Here is a 16,226-nt window from a genome sequence, read left to right on the forward strand (position 1 = left end):
AGCTCCTACTGGTTCTACTTCCTCCACTTACCCTGTTTGATGACAGTATGCTCAGAGTATCCTTCATCACCACCCTGCTAGTTATTTTAGTCTGTCAGGATCTTCACTTGGATACCTACAGATTGTTTAAAATCCTCCAGACTGAACTTATCACTGACCCACAGAATCAGTCAACTTTATGTGTTCTTAATTATGGCACTACATCCACCCAAATAAATTCAAGTTCCTACATTCCATCAATTACCACATTATCCAGATTCTGCCTCCTTATTGCTTGAATTCTTCCTTTCCTCTCCTCCACTGCCAATTTCTTAGTTTAGCCCTTGAAAAGCAAAGAACATACCTTCCCCAGTCTGATTTTCTGATCATGTCTATCACATATCTAGCACTTATTGTGTATGAAATAAATGAAATTGTCCTAACTGCTGTCATCACTGTAGATCTATAAAACCTATGACTGTTCTGAATATGTTTTGAGTTGTAAAGATTTCATTACTATGTCAAATTTCCATGTCTATTAGTGTTTAGCATCATTTCCTTTCCAATTTGATAGACTATGATACAAAGATATGTATTTGAATCCTATGTACTTAGAGACTATATTTAAGTTACACTGTTTTGTAATTAGCTTATTTAACAGTAGTTTAATGACAATTGAGAACTCAAAACAGCATGCTATGGCATTAAGATCTGTACAGTTATTTCATCACCCAATAGCAATCAACCTATGTTTTAGGGAGAAAATAACAGTGGGGGGTGGGGGTGGGGAAATGGAGGGATAATAATAGCATTTGGTAGAGGTAGAGACTTTTGACTCAAAACATCCAGGGAAACCAGACTGCAGATTAGGAGCATCTTGATAACATATATAACATGGTAAAAGGTCAAGGATTTCCCAATATTGGTTATATTTATAGCATTTTAGAACTAATCAGGATTCTGGAGACCTTCTAAATTCAAAATCCCTCATTTACCAAATAAGGACACCATGACCTGGTGAAAGTAGGTGACTTGTCCAAGTTAGTGGCAGATGAGGACTACATACCAGGTCTTTGAGCTGTCCAGTTAAGCACTCTCACATTTTCTCTCCAGTGTGAAGTCTATGATGTCCAAAGGAGATCTGCAGTATGACACAATAGAACTTATCTTCAACACAAATCCTCGTTTAGAACATGAGCTATTTAAACCTTCTGATGTAAAGGAGGAAGTTTTACTTTCTGAATTAAGATTTTTCTATTTTATATGGTTTTTCCTGCAGTGGTCTGTATTATCTGATATAGTAATTTATACTTCAACTGAAAGATTCCTACAGTCATTACATCTATGAGGTTTCTATGTTACATGACTATTATCACTGAACAGTTAATCCTAGTGAAGGGTCCAGTGAAAACTTAACTCACGTATGAGTTCTCTGATGTCGTGTAAGGTTCGTACTCCGACTGAAGGCTTTTCCACATTCATTACACTGATAGGGTTTCTCTCCTGTATGAGTTCTCTGATGCACTATTAGGGATGAATTCTTAATGAAGGCTTTTCCACACTGATCACATTCATAGGGTTTCTCACCAGTATGGATTCTTTGATGTTCAATAAGGTATGCACTCTGGCTGAAGGCCTTTCCACATTCATTGCATTCATAAGGTTTCTCTCCAGTATGAATAACCTGATGTACAGTAAGGGAAGATCTCCCAGTGAAATGTTTTCCACATACCATACATTCATAAGGCTTCTCTCCAGTATGAATTCTCCGATGTTGAGTAAGAGATGAATTCTTACTGAAAGCTTTCCCACACTGATTACATTCAAAAGGTTTTACTCCAGAATGAAGTCTCTGGTGTTCTATAAGGTATGTGCTTTGGCTAAAGGATTTCCCACATTTGTTACATTTGTAGGGTTTTTCTCCAGTGTGATTTCGCTGATGCAGGGTAAGAGTTGAGCTTTTACTAAAGGCTTTCCCACATTCACTACACTCATAGGGTTTTTCTCCAGTATGACTTCTCTGATGTACAATAAGATGCATGCTCTGACTGAAGGCTTTTCCACATTCATTGCATTCATAGGGTTTTTCTCCTGTATGAGTTCTTTGATGCACTGTAAGATTCATGCTTTGGGTAAAAGCTTTCCCACATTCACTACATTTGTAGGGTTTCTCTCCAGTATGAATCCTTTCATGTTGAATAAGGGATGAATTTTTACGGAAAGCTTTTCCACACTCTTTACACTGATAGGGTTTCTCTCCAGTATGAGTTCGTTGATGAACAGTAAGGTTCATGCTCTGACTGAAGGTTTTCCCACATTCATTACATTTATAGGGTTTCTCTCCAGTATGAATTCTTTGATGTACAGTAAGGGAGGAGCGTTCAATGAAGTGCTTCCCACATACATTACACTTATAGGGTTTTTCCCCAGTATGAATCCTCTGGTGCTTAAGAAGAGATGAGCTCTGGCTGAAGGTTTTCCTACATTCATTACATTCATAGATTTTCTTTCCAACAAACATACTTTGAGTTTTAATTAATTCAGAATTCTGTTTAGTGTCTTCTTTATGTGGATTCTGATTATGGGGCCTTTTTCCCACAGGAATACTTTGTTTTATATCAAGGATTGACCCCTGACTAGAACATCTTGCAAATTCATTACCTCCACATGTCCTCCTCTCAGTGAGGGTTTCTTCATGAGTAACTGACACTTGGCCCAGAGGTCTATCCTGGTTTTTCTGTTGCCCATCTAACCAATTATCAGGTTCCCAGGTTTCCCCTAAAGAAGAATGCCAGAGACCTTCCCTTTCCATTATTACCCCATAAGCTATATCTTCAGTAATATTGGGCTTTATAGTTGACTCTTTGGTTTCAAGTCTTGTCTTCCAATCTGAAAAAAATAAAAAATTCAAATGCACATTGGTTTCTGTGCTGGGAAACTAAAAACTGTATAATAAGGTGGGAATAAGAGAATGAAACTGTGAATAACTATAGGGCACATGTGAGAGCTTTCAAAGATGTCCCTACAACTGGGAAGAAAAACATAGGGAAGGAACAGTGAACCAGTCCATAAATAACAGGAGAACGAGAGGAGGTGGTAAGCACAGAAAAGAGTGAGCCTATGTACACAGCAGGGATGGACACTGAAATCACTGACCACTGGACAAGGCTGAATAATGAAGATGCAATGAAGGGAAGTATACAGACAAGGTGGGATTGGGGCGGGGGGGGGGGGGGAGCAGATAAGAAAGCCCTGCCACATTGTACCTGGTATTTCCACCAGCAGTTTCTTCTCTCCTGAAATGCTGTTTCTAGTTCTGACGCTAAATCTTTGTACAACATCACAGTGTGACACAGCAAAAGATTATTGGCTCTGGAGTCAGACATACTTGGGTTTAAAGCCTAGCTATTAACTTACCATTTTAACTAGTTATTTGATTCTCTGGGTTTGAGTTTTCACAGATAAAAAAAATAATATGATGAGGATTAAGTAAGATAATGCACATAAACTACCCTTAGGGAATATGCTTGTTTGGAACATAAAATACCACAACCTACTTGAAATTAAAGGGAGAATGACACAATCTAAGGGTTATCCCCCACTCCCACCAACTTTCAACAGGCTATAAGTTTCTCATTCTCTTTAGGTAAGAGGGGCTGAAAGGGCTCTACCCTTTCCTAAATATCCATTCCTTAAAGATGTGAACTGGTGTCAGGGAAAGGCAAAGTAGGATCTGTTGAGCTGCTTGAGAGCAGGCTAAAAGGAAGGACCTTGTGGCCACTAAGACTTTATTTTCTCAGAACCCACTTCTTATCCTAGACAAAATGGCCTGGGGCAATGAGAGCAGAGGACAGGAAACTACAAACTGAGAATCAGTTGTCAGCTTGACCAAAATTACCAGAACCAAGATCAATATTGAATCAACAAACCAAAGGCCTGTGGGCAGGAGAATTTACTATGAAGCCTGAGGTATGCACTAACTGGACCTCCTCCTTATAACCTCACCTGCTTACACACACAAAAAAGAAAAAAAGTGGAAAGCCACACAGGCTCTACTTCTAAAACACACATACCACCAAGTAACCCCAGAAAGGACTTATCTGAGTGTGAAATACCAACAGGCAACACATGAACTGCCTCCTACCCCACCTCACTATCCTATCCAGCTGTCCAACTAAAGCTCTTTGAGAACAAAGTGCTACCCAGTAAACAACATAAAGGGCAAAGGAGGATCCATTCACACTTTTAGACAAATACAAACTCCAGACAGAACTGCCCTCATTCAAAGATAAATGATACACAAAACATACCAAATTTGGAAACTATGTAGAGGTTCAAAGGCATCAAAAGAAAGAAAACAGGAAAAACAGTGACATACTGGGAGGAGATCTTTGCAACACCTGGCCCATACAGTACTAGAACCTAGATTTATAAAACATAACACTAAGCCTGCCACAAAAATGGGGAAGAGACTTGAATAGGCACTTAAGAAAAGGAAACCATAATGGTGAGTAAACTAGCAAAGATACCCAATCTCAACAGTAACCAGGGGAAGGCTGATTAAATGCCAGTGAGATATGATTACCACATACACCTGAGTAACAAAATGAAAAAATACAGACTGATATCTTCAGATTTTAGCAATGTGCTATAATGGGAACTTTCACATACCACTGGTGGGAATGCAGTTTGGTTCAGATGTTTGAAAAAGTTTAGCACTACCTAGTAACTTAGAACAGGTACAAAGACTATGATTTAGCAAACCCACTAGTAGGTACATACACTTAATCTACCTTGCAAAGGTATATCACAATTCGTAAGTTTTAAGGTAACATTGTACACAACAGCAAAAATGGAAACAACCCAAATGCCCACCAACAACAGAATGACTAAATTGTCAAACATATATAACAGTAGAAATCAGGGAATGTTAAGGATTTCATGTTTGTGTCTCCTCAGAATTCATGTGTTGAAGCCTAATCCCCAGTGAGATAATACTAAGAGGGCCTTTGGAAGTCATTAAGTCATGAGGGGAAAGCCCTTATAAGAAGTGACACACACGGGGCGCCTGGGTGGCTCAGTCGGCTAAGCGTCCAACTTCGGCTCAGGTCATGATCTCACAGTTTGTGAGTTCAGACCCCACATCGGGCTCAGTGCTCACAGCTCAGAGCCTGGAACCTGTTTCAGATTCTGTGTTTCCCTCTCTCTCTGCCCCTCCCCTGCTCATACTCTGTGTCTCACTCTGTCTCTCAAAAAATGAATAAATGTTAAAAAGAAAATTAAAAAAAAAAAAAAAAAAAGAAGTGACACACACAACAGAGCCTGCCTCCTCTATCTCTGCTGTCTATCACAGGAGGATGCAGTGAGAAGGCAGCTGTCCATGGGCCAGGAGGAGGGCCCTCACTGGAAACCCAATCACACTGGCCCCTTGATCTCAGACTCCCAGCCTCTAGGAACTATGAGAAACACGTGGTGTTTAAGACACCAAGTCTATGGTATTCTGTTATAGCAGCCCCAACTACGACAGTGAACATTAACAATAAGATATGTACATATAACAAAAAGAATGAATGAATAATTTATCTATACACAAATATATATAGTAAGAGTCCAATTAAGTAAATGTGAAAAACAGACTAAACTATCATTTAGAGATTCCTTTATTGATGGCAGTACTGTAAAGAAAAGCAAGGAAAGGGAGTTATCACCAAAGTGAGAACAGTGGTTATGTCCTGGGTGGAGGTAGGAGGATATAAATGGAGAGGTTCACACAAAGCATTCCTAAGATAGTAGCAATGTTACAAATCTGGGTTCTAGTGTCTGGGTGTTTGCTTTCCTTATTATTCATTCATCTTTATTGTTATGAACTATAGAGAGAAGCAACGTGGCATAATGGTTAAGACAACAACTTTGGAGCCAGACTACCTGGCTCCACTTAGCTGTGTGACCATGTGCAGGTTATTTTTAACCTATCTGTGCTCCTGTTTCCTCATCAGTTAAATAGCACCTATTGCATAGTGTGGATGTAAGAACAAAAATTAGTTAACATTTACAAAGGGATTAGAAGCATTTGTAGGTTTTTGCTAAATAGTACATGCATTTTACATGTTCTGTATGACATTTCTAAAAACAAATGAGAACAACAAAATATTTGCTGTTTTGGAAAATAATAATTTTAAGTTGAAACACCATTATGTACTGCAGAAAACTTAACAGTAAGATTCAGTATTTTTTCATGGGTTTTGGAGATCTAAAGTTAATTCTGGAGATCTGCTGTAGAAAAAAAAATGGACTACCAACAATTTTTTAAAAACTGGCTTAAGAGGGGAGCTTGGGTGGCTCAGTTGGTTAAGTGTCAAGCTTCCGCTCAGGTCATGATCTAACAGTTCATGAGTTCGAGCCCTGTATCAGGCTCTGCACTGAGAGCTCAGAGCCTAGAGCCTGCTTCGTTCGGATTCTGTGTCTCCCCCTCTCTTTGCCCTTTCCCCACTTGTGCTCTCTCTCAAAAATAAATATTTTAAAATAATAAATAGATAAATAACTAGCCTAAGAGTTCTCTCCAAGAACATAGGATGCCAGAAGACAGTGAAGCCATGTCTACAAGGGACTGAGGAAAGACTGATGTGACTCAAGAATTCCACATGGCTAGTACTCTATACATGTGTAGAGAAAACCAAAACATTCTTAAATATGAAAGATGTAGTAATTACAGTACTCCTAAACCATTTCTGAAATACTACTTAAATATTCAGTTTGAACAAAGGATTTATCCAAGGAGTTCCAGAATGTTCACTATTAGGAATCTGTTAATATATTAATAGGTCATGGGAAAAAGGACATGTTACCAACCTGATGGATGCTTCAAAAGTAATTGATAATGTCCAACATCCAATCCCGATTCAAAAACAAAATTATAAGTAACGTACCCAAGCATACACATAAAACACTACAATTCAGGGGCGCCTGGGTGGTTCAGTCGGTTAGGCATCCAACTTCAGGTCAGGTCATGATCTCACGGCTCTTGAGTTCAAGCCCCACATCGGGCTCTATGCTGACAGCTCAGAGCCTGGAGCCTGCTTCGGATTCTGTGTCTCCCTCTCTCTCTGCTCCTCCTCTGCTCATGCTGTGTCTCTGCCTCTCAAAAATAAACATTAAAAAAAAAACAAAAAAAACCTACTACAATTCATACTAACAACACCATCAAGGAAAGGATGATTACTATTTAATATTGTTCCCAAAGTGTGACCAATACATTAGGCAACTTAGAGGGGAGGAAATTTTTATTTTTCCCAGATCTCACAACTGTCTCCCTGGAAACAAAACTGTTAGGGTAGCTTTACTCAGAATTAGTGAAACGTTGAGGGGTTGGGACTGGAGCACTAAGGATCAAAAACTGTCGCTTTTCCAGGGCACCTGGGTGTCTCAGTCGGTTGAGCGAGCGACTCTTGACTTCAGCTCTGGTCATGATCTCAGTTTGTGAGTTCAAGCCACACATCGGGCCCTGTGTGAACAGTGTGGATTCTGTTTGGAATTCTCTCTCTCTCTAAAATTAAATGAATAAACTAAAAAAGAAAAAAACAAACCCATCGCAGCTCTTCCAAGATTGGATGAGGTTTCAGATGCTTGCTATTTTGCTACCTCATTAAATAAGGGTCCTGTAATGTGCACAGCGATATGCCTGGCCAGGATAAGCGTTCTTTGATTGTTAGCTGTTATCATTACCATTATTATTTCATGTGAAACAATATACAGCTCTCTCTTCCTTTCCTTTTTTTCCTAAACAGGGCTTTCAAGTGATAGCTCATACTCTCTTATGATCTTAAAATGTCTAGTTATAGGATTTATATAATTTTGGTACTCATCAGGACATGAACAAGAGTCCCTAGGACCAAAGGGTTTGGGAGAATATAGATCCTTCAGTCTTTATGGCTGACAGTGGCCACAGCAGAGGCCAAGAGCCTGCAGAGAATTGGGGTGGGTATAGCACTTGGGCAGCAGGTCTCGCTCTTCCTAGGGCAAGTCGATTTCTTTTTATCTTCTATCCCCTACGTAGTAGTTAAGCTACTCCTTCCACTCAACCAGACTATTTGGCTTTTCACCTGACTGGACTTCCTACTCTGCAGTGCATTCGCATATAGCAACCAGATTGATCCTCTGAACATGATTAATCAGTCCTACAAGAAATATTTATTGAGCCAAGTGCTGATTAGGGTGCTAAGGATATAATAATGAACAAAACATATTTGTACCCTTAGGAAACTTATGTTTTCGTGAGAGGAAGAAGGACAGTCAATATAGTAAATAAGTAAAATACTTAGGAGTTTATTGGCATACCTTATGGAAAAAAGAAAAGCAATAAAATGGAAACAGGGAACTTGATGAGTGAGGGGAAAGGTTTACAATTTTGTATAGAGTTTTCAGGAAAGGCCACAATGAAAAGGGGACACTGAAGCCAAGACTTTAGGGGCTAAGGAGGGAGCCACAGGACTACTGAAGGAAGAGCATCCCACACAGAAGGAACCACCAGTGCAGAGGTCCTGAGGCAGGGGTGGGCCTGCCCCGTATGAGGATCAATGAACTATAGATATTCCTACACTTATTTTGGTCTTTTAGATTAGTTTTCCTACTAACGGAGGCAAAGATAATGCATTTGTACTAAACATTAGGGAGATCAGATTAGCATTAAGGTAAATACGGATTCTGTAACAGTATATAAATTCTGTGTGTATGTGTACATGTGTTTACACACATAGACGTACGCGCGCACACGGCACATTTCTGAGAATGATACAAAGTCGTGTATAAAACACAAATAATAAGTTTCTATGTTTAGGGGTAGTAAAGGGTAGCTTCCTGGAGATCTTAAAATATTACAGAATCCCAGTTTCTTATTTTATAGACATAATCTTTGATGATAGATTTCTAATACTTCACACATGTTCTTATTTTTTTCCTTCAAAACTGATCACCAATGGAGTTAAATCTAATGACCACTGATTAAAGGCTAAAAATTCACTGCTTTCCATATTACTAATAATTCCCATCTATTTCAACATTAACAAGTTTACTAGTAATAATGCTGTCTTTAGGAACAGCATTTCTGTCTTTACATTTTCTACTCAGCTTTTCTAAGAGGCAAAATCTAATGATGAAGTACCAACTGTATAGATGAAAACCTTAGTACAAAAAAGTAAAACGATCATCTAGAAGGAAAGTTGGGGGTTGCCTGGGTGGCTCAGTCGGTTAAGCATCTGACTTCAGCTCAGGTCATGATCTCATGGTTCATGGGTTCGAGCCCCATGTTGGGCCCTGCGCTGACAGCTCAGAGCCTGGAGCCTGCTTCGGATTCTGTGTCTCCCTCTCTCCCTCTCTCTGCCTCTCCCCAACTTGTGTTCTGTCTCTCTCTCAAAAATAAATAAAATGTAAAAAAAAAAAAAAAATTTTTAAAAGGAAAGTTGGGCCAGGATGTAGAAGTTCATTTTTTGCTAGATACTTGGAAATAAGAAGTGACAGCAAGGCAAGGAAAGAAAGTTATGATTTTTTTTTTTTTTTTTTTAGAATTAGCATTAAACCCGAAGGCGAAAACAAACAAAACAAAATAAGAATCCTGTGTTCAACTTCTGGCATGTCATTCCCCCTCTGAGCCCATCTCTTGCACTTGGAGAGGGGCTGACAGTACTTACCCCATAGGGTTATGAGGAGTGAGTCATGGTGGCTGGGCAAGAGCCGAATACAGCACCCCGTCCTCGACGCTTTCTTGTCTTGTTTTGGACAGGATAAGAAGACTAAATGATCACTTAATCTGGCAGTAACATCGAAGAAAACCTGGAAAAAAGCAGACCTGGCGTTTGCACACCAGTTTTCTGGTTATCATTCTCTTGCTCCACTTTTCTGGGTCTTCAGTTTCTCCCCTCTGCTCCTGTAAATACACAGTAGTCTCTTCGCTGGTGAACAAACCAGAGGCACTTGACCTCTGACTTCTTTCAGCTCTTGCCCTTTCTTCCTTTTCCTCTAAAGTTAACTCTGTTGAAATGACAGTCTGAAACATCTTTACTTATCTACCCACAGCATAGTTCCCTCTGCACTACAAGTGCTCTTCCCCAAGGCCACATCCTCAGCGTCCTTATGGCGAAGGCCCACAGCACCCTCCAGTTCTTAGAGCGCACCTGCACACTCCCGCTGCTTCTCTCTTCCTGTGGCTCTCCCTAAGTTCTCTCCTCCTCCTCTGACTACTCTTTTCTGTCCCCTTCGCTGGAGCATCTCTGGCCCCAAGCCAATCTACTTGTCCTTTAAGGCCCCATCCTTACTGCTTTGCTACTTTGCCTTTCTCACTCTCTTTTCCTGTTAATTAGTGATACTCATCGATACAAATGTCACAAACAGGATTATAACTTTTAAATCTATATTTTCACCTACTTTCCCAAAAGTCTACATGATATCATTCCATATTCATTTAAACATATATTAAGTGCCTGTTCTGGCAGGCAATGTGCCAGGCAGGGGATATAAAGAAAAGTAAGCTCAATCCTGACAATTCAGTAAGCCCTGCACTAGTGGCTAGACAGACATTCAGAGAGACAAGGCAAATACAGTGTGAAATGCAATCATAAACAAATGAAGACTCTTTAGGATTTAGCCCAATGGAGAAATCTGAAGATTGGTAAAGGAGAGGAAAACCCAGGATCAAAAATACATGTGTTTACCTCTGCTGCCTTCAGAAAACCCACCAAAATGACAGTGAGATCATGAAAAAAGCATATATAAACCCACTAAAGTAATCTACAGAACAAGGTGGGGGAAATGATGCACACATGTACCAAAAAAACAAAAACATATTCTCCTACAGACAAGAGAAATTAATGCATGCATTAGAAATGATTGCTGAGCCTGGGTGGCTCAGTGGTTAAGCATCCGACTTTGGCTCAAGTCATGATCTCACAGTTTGTGGGTCTGGGCCCTGCGTCGGGCTCTGTGCTGACAGCTCAGAGCCTGGAGCCTGCTTCAGATTCTCTGTTTTCTCTGTCTGAACCTCCCCCATTCACTCTCTGTCTCTCAAAAATAAATAAATGTTAAAAAAAACATTTTTTAAAAAGATTGCTATAAGAAGGAAGGAAAACTCAGAATGAGAAGGCTCACAGAAATTTAAAAATAGAAATACATTTTTCAGAGAAGGACTGACACAGTAAGTTTAAGGAAATCGTCATATCTCATGGCACTCTTCCCTTCAGCCAAGGCCATGCAGCCAAACACAGAGTCTTTGCACCTACTACTGTTCCCTATGCCCAGAATGTTCTCCCACACAGCCCATCACTTTGTGAGCTACTTGTTCAATATCCACCCTCTCTGATCACTCCCTCTAAAACAGAGCCTCTGTGGGGTGCCAGGTGGCTCAGTCGGTTAAGTGTCCGAATTAGGCTCAGGTCATGATCTTAAGGCTCATAAGTTTGAGCCCCGAGTCAGGCTCTGTGCTGACAGCTCAGAGCCTGGAGCCTGCTTCAGATCCTGTGTCTCCCCTCTCTCTCTGCCCCTCCCTGCTCACGCTCTGTCTCTCTCTCAAAAAAAAAAATAAACATTAAATAAATACTGGGGAGCCTGGGTGGCTCAGTTGGTTGAGTGTCCGACTTCGGCTCAGGTCCTGCTCTCGCGGTCTGTGAGTTCGAGCCCCGTGTTGGGCTCTGTGCTGACAGCTCAGAGCCTGGAGCCTGCTTCGGATTCTGTGTCTCCCTCTCTCTCTGCCCCTCCCCCACTCATGCTTGCTCTCTCTCTCTCTCTCTCTCTCTGTCAAAAATAAACATTAAAAAAAAAACTAAAAAAAACCCACCAATAAATAAATAAATAAATAAATAAATAAATAAATAAATAAATAAAACACAGCTTCTGTTACCTGATCTAGTTCCCCTATGCTGCTTGCTTTTTCCACATGGCCCTGGGACTCTAAGTCATTCATTCCCTTCTTTCCTCCTTCCTTTCCTGTCCCTTCTCCCTCCCTGCTTTATTTCCTTACTAATTTTTCGTCTTCCCACTAGACTAATAAGCTCCATGGGGAAACCACCTGTCTTGTTTATTGCTATAACCACAGTGGTAGGGCCAGGGCCTAGTGCTCACAAAATATTTGTTGAATAAATAGGTCATTTACATAAGAATAAATAAAAATAGCAATAGTAATCAAATCCACAGAAATCTATATAGTAAAGGCACTTAAAGCTACCTTAAGGGATCATAAAATATCCAAAATTGTGCAGTATGTAGCATGAGCCCTACAAAATACATCTTTTGAACCAGTGATTCTTTAAAATCCTGTTCTAAAGAACAGAAAGCTAACTGGAAACCAGCAGCAATGTTCAGAAGATTCTATTTTTCCTATCAATATGTTATTTTACTGATTTCTTTTATTGCTTTATACTTGATAGCCATACACTATCCAGAGATCAAAAAATATGTGTCTATCTCTTTAATTTAAAAAATATATTAAGAAGAAGTGGTAAATGCTTTCATATTGAGTAGAGAATAAAAGGGTGTAAAATGTGTTTTTTTTTTTTCAGAAAAAGTGATAACATCTAACAGAGAAATTTCAGTTGTAATGGGGATTAGAAACCAGATAACAAAGACTAAATGCATTAAATGCTTAGAGGAGAAAGATCCGGATGCAGATTAAAAATATAGGAACAAGAAAGGGAATATGTAAGATGTGAGGTTACTAGTGAAAATAACAAGGCTAAAGTCACCTTCATTTGTTTTTAAATGAAGACTATAAACACGTGTACAAGTATGCAAATCAACGTTAGTTTCCTTTAGAAAGGCTGACAAAGCTTTAAATGAATGAGGGAAAAGAAAGCTATGGATACAGGGTATGGCTGAAAGACTCAGGAAACAGAGGAAAGAGAATATAGAGACAGCCAGAAAGGGACTCGGAGTACAGATGAAGACAGAAGAGGAAATAATAATTGCTAACATTTGCTGATGTTCAAGGCAATTAATAAGTGCTACGAATATAATAACTCATTTAAATCCTCATCCAGGATTCCCTCCCTTCCTGGTAAGGACTTTTGCAAGAGGATGAGCGACATGAGTAAGGTGGAGGCATTTGAGAGAATACACGTTGGTGGTGGTGCAGCCTCTCCTAGAGACCCAGGGAGCTCCACTGTGATTTCTTCTGGGGGGGACACACTCAGGTAGCCAGTTCCCGCCACCCAGTACTCACCTGGAGAGAGGCACGCTGGAAGTTCTTTTGTCACCTGGCTCAGTTCCTCCAGTTCCAGCTGAGAACTCACATTTGGTTTGGAAAGCCGATGCCCTGCTCAGGAGGAGACACTAAATTTGGGTTCTGAATGGAGTAAACCATTCCCAGCACCTGTCCTTGTCCCTTCCCCCTCAGGCCTTCTGACGGCTCCATTTTCCAGCCCACATCCAAAGAGAACACCCTAAAACAGTGACCTATAACAGCAGGACTACAAGTGCAGATTCCTGAATTTCATCGGCTGTACAAGGTGTCAGGAGGTGGGGAAGGCTGTCAGCAGGGAGGTTTTGAGTTACGAGAAGAGGTTCTTACCCAGTGAAACCAAGTCCCTGTAGTTCTCCAGCATCACTTTCCCATACAGATTCCCCTGAGCAGAATCTAGACGAAGCCACTCCTCCCAAGTGAAATCTGCAGACACATCCTTGAATGTCACTGACTCCTGAAACTATAAATTCATGCTCAAAGGATTATGCCAATAAAATCCCCCTGAGGGAAGTGCAAAAACAAGCAGCATTAGAAGGGACAGGATAAAGAGATCTGTGTGAGAAAAATGTATTATCTGCCAAAAGAAACTAAATAAAAATGTGTATTATCATGAAATAATCAGAGATAAGTATAATATAGAAAATGCTTTGGCATTTAAGAACAGGAAGAGGAGGTATTAGGGAATAACCAGGAAACATACAGAAGGCTGCTCTAGATTACCACTGGAGAAAAGTAGGTGGTGTTCTGATCGCCTCCCATTTACCCCACTAATGAAGGAGGGATCCTGCTCCTTAAACAGCACAAGATGAGTGAACACATGACACCCAGCACTGGATGGAAAAGACTGACAGCAATTTATCAGTAACTCATAGCCTGGGGAAGGAGGAAATACCCACCATACAGGGCCACGCAGGGGCTGCACTTGTGAACCAGCAGGGGCTGTGGGAGACAGGCTGTGTAGTGACAAGAGGGTGAGGTGACCCTTGGTTACCGTGGGAAGATGCAGTTGGCTTGTTTGAACAGTTGGATGGGCTGGTAGGAGGTGAAACCCATTTAGGTTTCACTGGGAGGGAGGAGTGCACCTGGTCAGGCCGAGGGGAGAGCTAGCTGAGTAGGGTGCTTTTCCTGCTGGGTTGGGGCAAGGAGACCAAGGGAACTCACAGCTAGGTCTCTGGAGCCCCCATGAGGCTCAAAGTTGTCAAGGCAGCACATGGAATTTCAGGCTTTACAATATAGGCGGGAATCCCAATTAATGGAGGGAAAACGTGTACAAATAGGGTACATCTAGAACATGGTTGAGAGGACCAGTAAAACACCCAGCTTGACTTGGAAATGGCATTTCAAATTTATAAGCCCATTTCAGCCTAGTTCCCTAGCCCTTAGACTAGGAAGCAAAACGGGAAAGGCATTCAGTATCTGTTGAATGAGTTCACATGATGGTTACTTTTATGTATCAACTTGACTGGGCTAAGGTATGCCCAGATAGCTAGTAAAGCATTATTTCCAGGTGTTTCTGTGAGGGCGCTCCCAGTGAATCAGTAGACTGAGTAAAGATCAGCCCTCAGCAATGTGGAAGGGCATCATCCAATTCACTGAGGGCCCAAATAGAACAAAAAGGCTAAGAGAGGACAAATTTGCTGGCTCTGCTCAAGCTGACACAGCCTCCTTCTCTGGCCTTCATACCTCTTGAGCCCTCAGACTTGGACCAGGACTTAGAGCATCAGTCCCCTGGACCTCAGGCCTCTGGGTTTGTAGTAGGACTACATACACCTTGACTTTCCTAGGCCTCCAGATTGCAGAGGGCAGACTGTGGGGACTCTAGCCACCCTAAGCGCCTGGGCCAATTCCTTATAACTTCTTTCTATATCTATGTATATCCTCTGGGTTCTGTTTCTTTGAAGAACCCTGACTAACCCAGGAAGGCAGCACTAACATCCTGAGTTTTGCACTAACAGGTGTGTCTGACACCTCACCTCATTTAATCCATATGACAGCCTGTTAGACTGATAGCACTAAAGCCACCATTTTATGATGAGAAATCTGAGGATGAAAATGGTTAAATCACATCTCCAAGATCACACAGCTGGGGACTCAAACCAAAGGCCATCTACATCTAACTCCTTGTGTTGTGAGAAGAGAAGGCAGCCAAGAAAAGAACCCTTGCAACCAACCCCCATCAGAGAGAGTGGGGGAAGGGGGTGTGGGAGGAGGGATTGAGAGGGAAGGAGACTCAGGTAGGAGGAAAGAGAGTTTCAGGGAGGAAGGAGTGGGTCAAACAGAATGATGACTGAAAAGAGAGCTGCTGGTTGGAAAATTAGCTAATTTCCACAGAGTGGTGAAGGCAGAAGTCAGCTTACAGTGGATGAAGTGCTAAATGGAAGATCAGGAATAAGAAGCAGCTACATGAAATTATTTCAAACTTCTCTGAAAAAGATGAAAGACGGTATGGAAAGAAGTAGGGACTAGATAATGGGAATAAAGCAGTGGACAAGGTGCTGTGCTGTGTAAGTGGGCAGAGGGCATAAAAGGCCCAGAGACCACAGATGGGACGGAACTGACGTCCAAAAAATTTGTGTGTTTTATATCCTGCTGGCTGTGAATCTCCAGAAAAAGTGTCAAAACAGAGGCAGAGCTCATTTGCTTTCTACCTCCTCATTTTCTAATTAATGAATATATCAACATTAAAAAAAATGTTAAAAACCACTCACAAATATTGTCAAGAAATGTAAAGATAGCTACTAGTAGGATCTAATTACACGACAGAACTTCCATTTTATGAAAGGAAAAAAACCAACCAAGAAAAATCATCAGTTTAACAAATGTCCTTAAGAAAGGACACAAAAGAGGTGCCTGGGTGGCTCAGTCGGTTAAGCGTCCGACTTCAGGTCATGACCTCACAGTTCATGAGTTCAAGCCCCGCATGAGGCTCTGTACTGGCAGCTCAGAGCCTGGAGCCTGCTTCAGCTTCTGTGTATGTCTCTCTCTGCCCCTCCCCCACTCACGCTTTTTTCTCTCTCTCTCTCAA

General features: G+C 41.0%; 1 protein-coding gene across 1 annotated transcript; it reads right to left on the reverse strand.

The window, feature by feature from the left end:
* Nucleotides 1-279: 279 nt before the first annotated feature.
* ZFP2 (ZFP2 zinc finger protein) lies at nucleotides 280-13,675 on the reverse strand. Its single transcript, XM_042932941.1, has 5 exons — nucleotides 13,529-13,675; nucleotides 13,181-13,273; nucleotides 9,663-9,820; nucleotides 1,401-2,868; nucleotides 280-1,120 (listed from the first exon to the last, which is right to left on the reverse strand). The coding sequence occupies exons 4-5, from the start codon at nucleotides 2,789-2,791 to the stop codon at nucleotides 1,066-1,068; spliced, it is 1,446 nt and encodes a 481-aa protein (XP_042788875.1). The 5' UTR covers nucleotides 2,792-2,868; nucleotides 9,663-9,820; nucleotides 13,181-13,273; nucleotides 13,529-13,675; the 3' UTR covers nucleotides 280-1,065.
* Between the last annotated feature and the right edge of the window lie 2,551 nt (nucleotides 13,676-16,226).

Source organism: Panthera leo, chromosome A1 (assembly GCF_018350215.1).
Source record: "Panthera leo isolate Ple1 chromosome A1, P.leo_Ple1_pat1.1, whole genome shotgun sequence".
NCBI lineage: Eukaryota > Metazoa > Chordata > Mammalia > Carnivora > Felidae > Panthera > Panthera leo.

Bases quoted from the DNA above. Each gene is read 5' to 3' on its own strand.
- ZFP2 (XM_042932941.1), bottom strand. From the start codon at position 2,791: ATGGAAAGGGAAGGTCTCTGGCATTCTTCTTTAGGGGAAACCTGGGAA. The intron at 1,121-1,400 runs GTGAGTTAAGTT...GTCATACTGCAG, and splicing joins CGACATCAGAGAACTCATAC to ATCTCCTTTGGACATCATAG.